The 13,016-nt window shown below is 41.1% G+C and overlaps 1 protein-coding gene across 1 annotated transcript in view; it reads left to right on the top strand.

The window, feature by feature from the left end:
- Window positions 1-367: 367 nt before the first annotated feature.
- gmds (GDP-mannose 4,6-dehydratase) overlaps window positions 368-13,016 on the top strand; it is a 119,585-nt gene continuing 106,936 nt past the window's right edge. The window contains exons 1-4 of the mRNA XM_079575070.1: window positions 368-607; window positions 4,460-4,504; window positions 5,587-5,674; window positions 5,755-5,864. Coding sequence (XP_079431196.1) covers window positions 509-607; window positions 4,460-4,504; window positions 5,587-5,674; window positions 5,755-5,864 — 342 coding nt within the window. The 5' untranslated portion in view covers window positions 368-508. The remainder of the gene's footprint in view (window positions 608-4,459; window positions 4,505-5,586; window positions 5,675-5,754; window positions 5,865-13,016) is intronic.

Consider the following 13,016-nt stretch of genomic DNA (forward strand, 5'->3'; position numbering starts at 1 on the left):
CAAAAGACTAAGACTAAAACTAAAATAAAATATGTTGTCAAAATTAACACTGGAGAGAGAGAGAGAGAATTTTTAGCAAGCAACTATTGATTTTCCAGTGAAACATTATTTGCTCTTGTGTTCCGTTATTAGGTAAAACTGAGAGTGTAATGGCACCGTGGTCAGTGAGGGGAGAAGGAAGTATGTCACGACTGGAGACTGTATTAAATTACTCGCGATCAACCAGAGAGAGAGAGATGCTGACATGTCCTCCATGAGTGCATTCTGGTTTGTGTCTGTGTGCAGTAGGGCACCCCTAGGGGGCGCTGTGACGCTCTTTTCCCCTTCTCTGATTGGTTCACGGAGAGACACTTCCTGCTACGAATCCACCGCTGGTTGCAGCAGCAGCAGCCGGTTGTTTCTGTTGATTCACGGATGCCGCTGCGGAACTGTCAAGACTGTCATCCTCACACGAAGGAGTTTTCCCAACAGTTTATGCCTAAATTGTGAAATCGACATACATTTAACCATGGCCCAGTCAATCGACTCTGCGACTACAAGCTCTGCGCGGAACAGAGACGGGACCAAGCGGCGAAAGGTTGCTCTTGTCACCGGCATCACCGGGCAGGTAACATATCTCTCGTATGTTTTATTACAGATTAATCCCGGGTCCATAGTCTGACCTCCTTCCGGGTTTGATCGCATCCGTGTACAGGTTCCTCCACATGTGTGTAAAGTAGAGACAAATACAATGGTCTTGTCAAACTGGCAGGTGCTTATACAAACCTAACACCACTTCTTTATTCAGTTTGATCAAATCACCGCCTCATGATGAAGATTAAACAACCTTGTGCGACCCACGCTTCTCTTTGGGACCAACTTTTATGTGCAATTAAATCAGTGTTAGTCAGTATTAAGTCAGTCATTCCCTATTTGAGATTTTTTTGTAGAAAGGAAAACAAGGTCATAGAAAGTGTGAAAGCAATCACTTGGAAAGAGAGATGGATTGGGTTGCAGGTTATGAAGTGAATGACCTGAAATGAATCACAGGCTGAATTGTGATCCACCACAAACACTGCCTTAACAACAGGGAGACTTTTTGGTTGTACTCACTTCAACAATTCTTACTGCCCGGCTTTATGTAGACTGTAAACTGAGAATCAAATACTTATGTAAAACCATTGTGTGGGTGGGTGTGTGTAGTGTGAGTCTATATAACACTCCCTTGTGAGTGGTATTGGAGGTAGAGCAAATATTCTTGAGCAAGCAAATGGTTTTACACTCAACACAAATCAACAGTTCAAAATGATTAAAGCTACAATGTTATCATGTGGAGTTGCAGAACAAAGCAGGTCAGGGCAGTCTGCTTTCAGTAGCGGCTGAAGGTTATCTATGTTATCTAAGTGTCAATAACAACAAAATGTAACAATAATACAACAAGAGTTCCCTTTTTGTTCAGGACAGGCCCTCTTTGGGTCATAGTTTTGATAGCTGAAGTGAAAGTCTGTGGCATTCACTTCAATCCACTCTGAACCTTTACCATCTCATAACCAGAGCCACGATGAATGTGGTGGTCGTTCCTCTGTTGTTCTGCATCTGCACTGTACCTGGGGGCATACCAAACACGGAAGATTGTGTTTTATTTTGTCCCGCTACTTTACCTTAGTCATGTTTCTCTTTTATTAACTAAGCAGGCTTTCCTCTGATTCTTTCCCATCTGTTCTCTAAGTGTAGAGGAACCTATAATGTTACTATGTTGATGTTGAGGGGTTATTGTCATCTTCTTACATTCCACGGTCTCTTGTTTCAGAGCAGGCAGGCTGTATTGGACCGTTTCACATGTCCTCAGCAAAAGGGCCAGACAGAGGCAGGCCGTAATAGTACCACTGTTGACTGTTGGTGTGTGGAGTAGAACTGTGACCGGTGCAGAGTCAGACGAAAGATTACAAACTGTTCTGACTGAGGGGATTTCTAACCACCAGGCTGCTGGATTATTTGATGTGCAGATGGATCAGTGTACACTTTAATCTAGAACTTCACATTTGTGATTAGTTTTATGATTTGTATTATTTACTTTAAGCCACACCCAATAGATAACATTGAAATACAGGCATGCTTTTTTATGACAGATATTTTCATCATGGAAAAATACCTCATAAAGTTACGAACAAACACGTACTTTTGCTGTGAGCGGCTCACCTGCTCTTAAGACATGGCTGTAACTTTACCGGGAGTGGGATAGGTTCTTATCAGATCCATTCTGTGATTACCCACTGCAGAAATACTATTTTCTGTGTTGAGCTGGTCTTTAGGGGCATGTTTTCTATTGACAGCAACAGTCCAAAGTTTTACCCAGTGAGCCTTTAAACATTAAGAAAAATGTAAGTTTGGAAATTAAAGTTAGCCTCTTAAAATGTGTGACCAGCAGGGGGCACCGTAATCACATTTTTGAGTTGGGACAAGACAAGGAGATGGGTTCTAGCCTTTCCTTGTGTTTACTGTGAACAGTGCGTTTCATTTATTTGTGTAATATTTAGCAGAACCTAATTCAAAACCAAGCCACATACTCATCAAAATCAATATTCTTTCTTTATTGAAAAGGCTGAGTTGCACCCTTGACTATACAAAGTCACACAATCAGAGACATTGTGTGTGATTTGGGATTTTGTGCATAAACATCACCTCTAAATGGTCATACTTTGTAATGACCCGTGCAGCCAGTCAAAGTATGTGGTGATGATTGCACCTTGATTGAGTGCAGAGGGAGTTCTGATGAGTGAGCAGGAATTCAATTCAACCCACAAATATTTCTGAAGTCTTGTATCTTTGCAAACACTGCTTTTCTTCTTGTTGGTGCGCCTGTTTAATAAACCTACTGGTATAGTTGCAGTATATTGTAGTATGTTATTCACCAGCTTTATTTGACTCACCACAGTACTAGACCTTAGCTTTTATATACAAATGTATATTACTGTTGTGGGACATTGTCACTGACCCACCCTGTAAACAAAAGCTACATGTTTTGTGAGAAATCGTCAGTGTTTAAGACTATCAAGACTATCAAGCTGGTTTGTGTATTGTACTTTTGTAATTAGGTTAGTGTAGTGTGGCCTCTGCTGGAAACGCTTGCTCTTGCTGTTCTCTTTGAGATTGAATAAAAATTGTAGCTCATTAAGCACATTGTGCATTTTGAAGCAACACCACATATACTGTATATGGTAACATTTTGGAGTTCAGCATTGATCATTGTTGGACTGCAATCAACATGTATTTCGTGTCATTTGGTTGAGCCTGACGTCACCATGATCGCCAACTTTGGTGTGAGGTGCAGAGTGGTTGACCTGGCAGGTGACCATACGTTTGATGTGTTTGTGCATGTGTGTCAGACCCCTGTCCACAAGAAGCCGCCACCCTCCCCATAACAGGAAACAGCCAGGTGAGGCCAGGGTTTATGGGCTAATACGGCCTCAAAGAAGCCTCTTGTTTGGAAACAGAGCTGCAGCTCTTCAGGCTTGTTTTCCATATTGGTCTGGAGTGGAACGCTTTGACCCTGGCACCGGGGCAGGAAAACATGACATGGACTAGCCAACACTTTGAACGCTGTGGGGATGAGTGAGGGTCTGCCAGCGCTGTGCCCATCTCGTCTGCAGAGCTAGGCACGGGATTGATGAGGACTTAATCATCATCGTCTGAAAAAAAGTTTTCAATTTGTCAAACACTGGAATGTATTAGAAATCAGGATATTATGAATCTTATTGTAGTCCCCCGAGTTCCTGTTGTGATTTGAACCTGAAGAAACATCTTTGTTGGTTAGACTAATATGCTAAAAAACTAAACTTTTACTCCAGACTTGTACAGGTCTCTGCTTTGCACGGGGATGAAAGCCTGGTTCACAACGTTCCTGAATGAGTGGTCCTAAAGTCTGAGCAGTGTGAGATCATGTGGCGTTACATGAGTGAAGGGAACAACCTACAGTATATAATAGACAGGGCTCACATTAGGACTGTCCAGAACACCCGATTCATGTTGATGCTGCAAAACAATGGCCCAAGGCCAACTGCAGGAGCGTTTGAGGAGGTAGAGAAGGGGACCATCTGATCATCTTTAAACAGACCGGGGTTAGTTTTGATTTCCTGTGGTCATTCAAGTGTCAAAAAGTCAAAATGGTAGTATTTTTCTTTCCAGCCACTGCCACACCAGCCATTCCCAGAGCTGTTCTGAACAAGATGCCAATGATGTAATTTCTGTTTTTTCCTTTTCCTAATGTTTGTTTAATTTTCAATCATTTAATTAAATGCAATTTATTAATAGCTTCCATGTGCAGGCGTAAATTTATCTTGGCCATTAGGCAGGCATGAAACTGAGAGAAAGTGGTGACAAACATTCGTAAAATGTCCAGAGAGTAGACAAACTCAAGTGTGCAGCGCAATCTATGCAATTCACTTATCCTAATCCTTGTATTTTTGTCCTTATTTTTCAGGATGGATCATACTTGGCAGAATTCCTCCTTGAGAAAGGCTATGAGGTGAGACTGAAGGCTCTAAAGCAGGCATGCCCAAGTGAGGCCCCCAGACCAATTTTTGGTGGCCCTCATATTATCATGAAATAAAGTATACTGACAGAAAGTACTGTAATGATTACATTATTCCTGTGCTATTATTGTCTTAATTATGTAGTAGTAGTAACATAAAGTATAATTGCCTTAATCACTTTTAAAGCAACTTACGTCCAGTCTGAACTGAATCTTGTACAAATAATAATAATAATAAAAAAAATCAGGATTTCAGGCAAACAAGTAATTTCAAATAAAGGAATGTTTTTTGACCTCACTCTGAACAAAATATGAGTGAATGCATAAACATCAAGTCATGGTCAGTTGCAATGCCAGTTTCAAAGCACAGCCAGACTTTTACATGTATTGACACACACCTCACTCTGATAAGACATTGTTGTGTTGCTCTGAGCCTATTAACCTGTGACCTTTTACCCCAGGGTCAAATCATTAACAAGGAAATGGCTGTTATTATACGGTAGTGTGAGTGAGGTCAGTAACTTTCACCTGCTGCTAGGTGCACTACAGCAGCTGCAACATCTGTCAACATCTAATGCATACCAAAGCTCTGCTTTCACACCACTGAAAACCGTAATGCTAATTGGCCCAACCTGTAGGACGGTTCAACGTGTTTTTGTAACAGCTGAGTGACCCCCTCCTTCCCCAGATTTAGAAAAATAAAATAATTGAGCCACAACTTACATAATGGTTGGTCAGCTTAAGCTACAAATGCTACAACATAGAGGATGTAGCGTCATTTTTCTGTGAGGTGATGGGGGCGGCATGACGGTAGACCCTATCGACAGGAAGTACAGAGTGAATACAGGAAGTAGGGCGAAGGCCCCGACAGTCCGCACACAAATGGAGTCCCTTTAGATCAGGATTTGTTATCTTATCCGAGCAGCGCTTCCTGGTGTATCCCTCATAAACATTGTACCTTGATTACCTCCCATTGCACACACTCTGGTGCCATCAAAATGCAGTAATGGTTAAAAAGGATCAAAGGCAGGAAATCACATTTATGCTTTAGTGACCGTGTGTTCTTCTTTCACTAGGTTCATGGCATCATTCGCCGTTCCAGCTCCTTTAATACTGGTCGCATTGAGCATCTTTACCAGAACCCGCAGACACACACCGAAGGCAGTGAGTGTTTTGGATGCGGACACTGTCCCAACGTCTATAAACATTTTTTAAAAAGGAAAATAATGATTTCATTTGTTTAGACATGAAACTGCATTACGGGGACTTAACGGACAGCACGTGCCTGGTGAAGATTATCAACCAGGTGAAGCCCACAGAAGTCTACAACCTGGGAGCGCAGAGCCACGTCAAGGTACTGGTTCAGTAAATTCAACATTTGAGAGAATTTCGGCTTTGGATGATAGAAAAATGTACGATTTGTATTGCTCTTTTCCCCCCAAAAGATTATAAAGTGGAACTGAGCACTAAACCAACTTATGAGTCATAGTTGTTAGATTACCGATTTACTGCTCGACCGACTGCTGCTTGACCATGCAGCATAGAGGAGGAGGAGGAAGTGTGAGCATTCAGCATCGGGCTGATGTTTAATTAGCATTTACTGCTCTGTAATAAAGCTCGTGCCAATTTTATGTCAGCTGCCAGTTATGCTGTTGTAGACTCAGACCGCACCCCCTGCTCGTACTCCAGGCACTCCTGTCATTGTGGGCGGACATGACACGTTTACTAAAGTTAATCATTCTATTTAAATCTTAGTGACTTTTATTGAAATGGTTGAACAAATTTCAGATTCTATAACAAGCGCACCATAATGATGAGCCTTAGTTTTGTTTAAACCCTGCATACATTGTGTGAGCAGAAATTGAACGATTCTGGTACATTTGATCGAGTTTATATGAATAAGATGATGTGTAAAAGGGGCTTTGACTTCTGGGAAGCGCGCAGTGAGGGAATGTGTGGAGGATGCTGGAGCTGATGGGACAGGAAGTCTTGTTTTTTTGGATGGGTCAGTCTGTGCCACAATGTCCCTTTTGTCTTGGAGCTTAGCTGTGATCCCAGGAGATCCCTTGGCGCCGCCTCCCCTCCTCCTGGCCCTCGCTGTGGGATCTGACACACAGTCTCCAGGCAGCTCTGATCCTCCGCAATACAACCAGGCTTTAGTCAGATTGGACATAATAAGAACATTTGTGCAACATTTGGCTTTTAATCGTTTTTACCTTTGACACTTTGCTTTTGTATCATCTATAACTAGAGTATTGACAGGACTTTTTTGGTGTGTAGTAGCACTCTTCAACAAAATACTTACTATACTTACTATAACTTAACTTAATATAACAGTGCCTATTATACGCATATAGTTCAACTTTGTATTTTGTGGTTAATGTATTTTCAAACTTAAACTTAAAGGAATAGGCCACCGTTTTTACATACTTATATATGTTCTTACCTTAGCTTTGACGAGTTCTTTAGGACCTGTCTGATCTTCACCCGTGCCCTCAGTCACGTAAACACAGCGCAGACGGCGTTAGCATTTAGCCTCTCCCTCTCTCCTCTATAGCTCCAAAACAGGTCAAGATAGAAGCTACCAAGCTCTTCCACGTTTTCCCTATTTAAATATGGTTACGTGAAGTGTTCCACTACAAAATATAATTACACAAAATTAAACAATGTGGATTTTCTAAGCGGATAAAAGGGGGGACTATATTGTAAGGCGTAATAATACCAGGAGTAATTTGGCATCCGCACAGTAAAGTGAAGATTACTGTGCAGTAAAGTGAAGATTACTGCGCGGATTTCGAACTATACCTGGTATTATTACGCCTTACAATATAGTTCCCCCTTTTATCCGCTTAGAAAATCCACATTGTTTAATTTTGTGTAATTATACTTTGTAGTGGAACACTTCACGTAACCATATTTAAATAGGGAAAACGTGGAAGAGCTTGGTAGCTTCTATCTTGACCAGTTTTGGAGCTATAGAGGAGAGAGGGAGAGGCTAAATGCTAACGCCGTCTGCGCTGTGTTTACGTGACTGAAGGCACGGGGGAAGATCAGACAGGTCCTAAAGAACTCGTCAAAGCTAAGGTAAGAACATATCTCAGTATGTAAAAACGGTGGCCTATTCCTTTAAGCAGACTGACAGAAGATGGTGAGAAAACGTGTAAAAAGTGGAAACCATGATGATGATTCTTCTGTCCACATCCTCTTGCGGTTGGAGGCCATGACTTTGCTCCCACCTCCCACACAGATGAACTGGCCACACACACTTCAGTGTCACAGAATCCCTGTACCTGTGTGCAGCTTTCTTCTGTTTATTTCTCCGTGGACCTGTAAAACCTGACTCGGGTTAGCCCTCACCACATGCTGCTCCCTCAGAACAGCTGATCCCGCTGGATTACTGGAAGCAGCGGTGTCCGACACTTTCCAGACGCTTTCACTCACATTGGCTACTCAGTGTCTTTTGTCCATTTTACCCACTGCTCTAAGGCTGAGAACATAACTGAATCTTTTTAAGACAGCTCTGAGTTGTTGTGGGTTCGGTTTACACGTCTGACAAAGACATGCTGCTGAGTTTGTGAGCTTATAGTGAATATCAGTGTATTGCCTTACAAGTACGGCTGCCTGATGAGAGGAATGAAATTGTGCCAACAATCTAACGATGTTTTACGAAACATTTCAAAACAGTACATTCCATTAAATTAAGTAAAAATATATATATGCATTGTTAAAAATGTGTCAGTCAGATGGAAGATCTCAGTGATTTTGCAATTTATTATGACTTTGTGTTGTGTTAATGACAAGTGGGCCATATGTCGTGCAGCTCCACTTACAAATGTGAGCTGTAACCAAAAATTGACTCTTCTTAACACATAGTTCACGCTGGGATTTTCATCTGGCTCCACTCTCATTTATCTCATTCATCAAGATGTGTCAGAATCTAGTCTTTCAGCTGAGTCTTTGTTCACTTTTATCATGGCCATGACTTGTTCATTGTATGTGTGATCTCCATTATAAAGCGTTTTTGAACTTGAAGTGCATTTGTGTATTACGAGGAATCCCTCCCCAGGAAGTCTTATTCGAGTCTGTGATGAAGTGTGTCTGTGTGGGTGCTTGTTTCCACAGCAGTCATCAATGAGAATGTTCTAGTATTGGCGGGGGTGTTCCCGCTTTGGGAATGGTGAAAGGACAGCACAGACTGTTGTTTTTAGGCTGACGGACCGTAATAGTTGAGGAGAAAATAACTCGACTCTTCTTTGCCTTGCGTTTTATATCCCTCAGGTATAATTCCAAAGAACACAACATGATGTCTTGGGACCTTGTTGACCTGCTGAGCCTCTTGTAGAGTATATAGTATGTCACATATGCGCTCTCCTTTTTGTTCCCTATCAGTACAGTTTGAATTGGTTTTGTTTGCCCATTATCCATTATTTCCAATTGGCTGTTTAACACATGGTATCTGTGTTTCAGAAGCTTCCCTGCCAGACAAACCTCAGGTTGGCCACAAAGCCGGGCTCTGTTTGCCTGGTGTGTTGATGTGTTTATAGGGCTGAAGCGTGCCAGCAGTTTACTCTCATACACATCTCATAATCCTTCCACTTACTACAGTTTGAGGCCGTCTTACGCAACATCTGCTTTTTCTTTTCGGTCATGCTGTTTTGACGGCTCCACGTGTCATCCAGTTCACCGTAAAGCGTGGGATATATTCCTGAAATTTAGATGTCAATATTAAATAGCCCACCAGAGCAGAAGTTCATTTTTATTACCTGTGTTTTTAGACTAAAACAATACTCACTAGTAATCCATGGAAGAATACTAAGAAGTTATTTTTGGTTGTCTAATAGCATATTATTGTGACCACGCACCGCTTATCACCAGAACAAAAGGTAGAACTCCGCATCAACCAGAACCTCACTTTGATCCACTCCAGGTCCACTTTTTCGCGTGTCGATAGCTGCACATAAAAACTGCTTTGTGCTTTATAGTGTAATACTGAATCTAAAGAGATGTTGATCACAAGGCTGCATTTTAGAAAAGATATGTACTATGTATATAACGTATTGCCATTGAGATTCAATTTAAATTCCTATTCAACATTCAGTTCACTGTGGATATTTCTCACATGTCATGGAACATTAAGATTTGTAGGAAACGGGAAAGCTGAACAGCTGAACTAATACAAGAATAATATCATGCATTTCAGGACATGTGTGTAGAGGTTTAAACATAAGACACACTTTTTATCGTTTGCAAAGGACATTTTGCTGTCTTAAAAAGTCTATGTGTTTTTCCTGTTGCATTTGAGTTGAAATATTAACGTGATTATTGAGCCTGCTGCCAAGTTCTGAAATGTAATAATCATCTTAATCTCAATCAACGTCAAATCTTCCGTCATTTGTGCAACGATAAGAATGTACATTCATGTGGCTCGATAGTTCGATGAACCTTACTTTTTGCTTTTATATTTTTGCATAACTTTTGAAACATAAGGATTTGCACAGTATTATGATAATCCTGTAAAACTTGAATGAATGATGAGCGGTCTCGCCTTGTTAACAGTACATTGGCCCGGTTTACTCACTCTCTGATTGATGTTTACATTCGCACCGTCCAATCAGGCGTCAGCGGCCGGCCTGCTGCACGGCACACGGCCCTCATCTGGACCCGGATTAGCACATTCCCATCTGAAGCGTGTGTGCTCTCTCTTTCAAGAGTCATTAGCGCCGTATGTGCGGTCTGCCTGTGTTTAAGGTGCCATGCTTTCCATTGTTTTAAAATTGCCTTTCAGAATCTCTGTGGTTTTTGGCCAAATGGAGATGCAAGTAATATCTGAGTGCGCCTTTTTTTTTTACATGTAGCCTATTGAATGAGCAGTTGTGGGATTGTGTTTTGCGTTGGTGGCCTAGTAGTAAGCGGCCAAATCTCTCCCAGAGCATGCTGATCCCGCTTTTGAAAGGTTAGGCTTCATATAAGGCGGTGTGTCTGGCCTGGCTGGGCTGAAAGTGAACTTTAGCTTAAGAATAGGCCGCTGTGGGCCAAAAGAAACACGTCTGCACTTTCCCCCCGCTCGATGTCAGGGAATGTTTTGTGGTCGATCTTTGTGGGTCAGATTTGTTGCTCCGCTCATGAGTCAGTTCTTTTTCAGTTTTCCAGCAAAGTTGTAACACATGATGTTTGGGAAAGGCAAGAGGGAGTAGCGGGGGGACTTTCTGAGGTTTAACTTAAGACGTTGGGTCAATAAATAGTATCACGAGGCTAAATGTGAATTCATCTAAATCTGTACCTTAAATCACACCTCAAATATCCCAGATCATCTTGAAGCCCAGAGAAGCCAAAACAAACCCTGGGAGCGCAGTTCAGAGAGAGGGGCATAGATGGCAGCAGTGAGCCACAGGACAAGAGGTGGAGGCCCATTCGAGGCCCCGCGTGGGAAGATTAGGTTTAATCTGTAACACTTTTCCCAAATAAAAGAGGCAACACTCTCAAAAATCAATCAATCAATCAATAAATAAAATTAAAGTACCATTGATTATTAAAATAATTCTTACATGACATAGTTCTCAATAATGTACCAATTCATGGATGAGCAAATTAGAGGAAATAATGTCTCATTCATGATGATTGATGTAATATTAGGGATATTTTACGTTGACAATTACTCTGTTATTGTGTCATTATTATTGTCTTGTTAAACCTTTTTGATGCTTTTTGTCAAATGTAATCAATGCCAAACAGAAGAATAACATTGTGTAGTTGGCATGGTCCAAAAGGCCTTGCACTGCGTTGTTATAAAGTGTTGTTTTTTTTTATTCTAGCACATTTTTGCATTTCAAATTAAAGACAGTGATTGAACAATGAAGTTAAGGCAGCCTTTGGAGGACTGGCTGTACTGCAGGGCTTTTACTTTTAAACATAAAAAAAAACCACTAACATACAAAAAACAATACAACATTTTCTTTCCAGAGCCACATTTATTGCTTCTTTGAGACTGACGATGACGCCTAAATATCCACGTTGATATAATACACAATCTTTTCGGTTTGGCGCTGACTATTTTCATCACCTGCTTCGTGTGTATTTTGTGCATCGTCATCAGTCTTCCTATCTGCATGCCCTCTTTGTCTCTCGATGCATACCTCCTCCTCTATTTTTATCTGGCGATGACTGACAAACGGATGCCTCCAGCTCCGTTGTTGGTATGCGTCTCACTTAGAAAACACGCAAGAGGCCTAATTAGACCGGTGCAGTTAGAGCGAGCGCATAGAGCGGAGGGGAGAAGAGCGTAACTACTCATTACGCTAAATATTTATCAAAGTCATTAATCTTCCTCTCTGTTGCTATGTCCTCCAGGAAGACATTTAAGCACTTTACCATCACCCACATGCAAATACGCCGCGAGATCTAATGATTTATTTGAAGTTCGGTTAGGAAAAGTAAACACTGAAGTTGTAGCAGATCATAGATTGGTATTTCATGTCTTTGTGTTGCATCACTGGGGCGGTTGCTGATTGCATACCATCTTTGTGCGCAGCTATTTTCCCTCCAGATTCCCGCAGCAAACACAAAACAGCAGTTATATTAAGGACAGCTATTTTGGTGCCTCTCCAGAATGACAGTGTAGGTGTGTTAAGGTGTGCCAAGGTGTCAGCACAAAAATACTATGTCATATATCTGCAAGGTCTAATTTGTGTCGACTTATGCTACATTCATAATTTGAATTTAGTCAATAAGTAATGTTCATTTGAAGTGTCATCAGTTAGAAGCGTGAAAGTATTTCTAAATCTTAAATGTAACTTTGGGGGTAAAAATGTGTTATTACAGCTTTTCCTTTCCCCTTTTCCCATGTCCTACAATTCAAGCACTTGAACGAGTTTACACAATGAAGACCATTGAGTTGACACAGAGATTTGCCTACACGAGTCCTTTTCTCTAGTCTCCCTTCACTCTGCTGTTTACATAGACTTTAAATGGTGTGTACAAAGGGATTTCTGTTGCCGGCTACAGAAGGCGCACACAGACTGAGCGGCTTAAGGCGTTTTTTGGACAGTGACGATTATTTTTGCACAAACGATTCAAATGCTTGTACATTTTCAAGTCCGCAATTTCACTCATTCGATAATTTGAGTAATCTTGGTGTTTTTTTTAAAGAATGATTTGCTGTTTGAGCTCTCTCGCGGAGTTTTCCTCTGGATGCCTCCCTGAGAAAGAGACTGTAAATCTCAGTGAGACTTCCCTGGTTGAATATCGGTAAAATAGTAAATACATGATGAAACCGTTTAATGTAGGGCTGTAACAACTAATCGATTAATCGACAACTAATCGATTACTAAAATAGTTGTCAACTATTTCAGTAATCGATTAATCGTTTTTCTAGTGAACACAGACTAAAATAGAGCAAAAATGACATGACAGTTATGTATTTGGGATGAAAACCTACTTTATTTTTAAAGTGAGGGTCTGCAGTGTTTTGTACATTGTAAATTTCATAAATATCTGTCTTTGCCTCGTC

Source organism: Gobius niger, assembly GCF_951799975.1.
Source record: "Gobius niger genome assembly, chromosome: 17".
In the NCBI taxonomy this organism is placed as follows: Eukaryota; Metazoa; Chordata; class Actinopteri; order Gobiiformes; family Gobiidae; genus Gobius; species Gobius niger.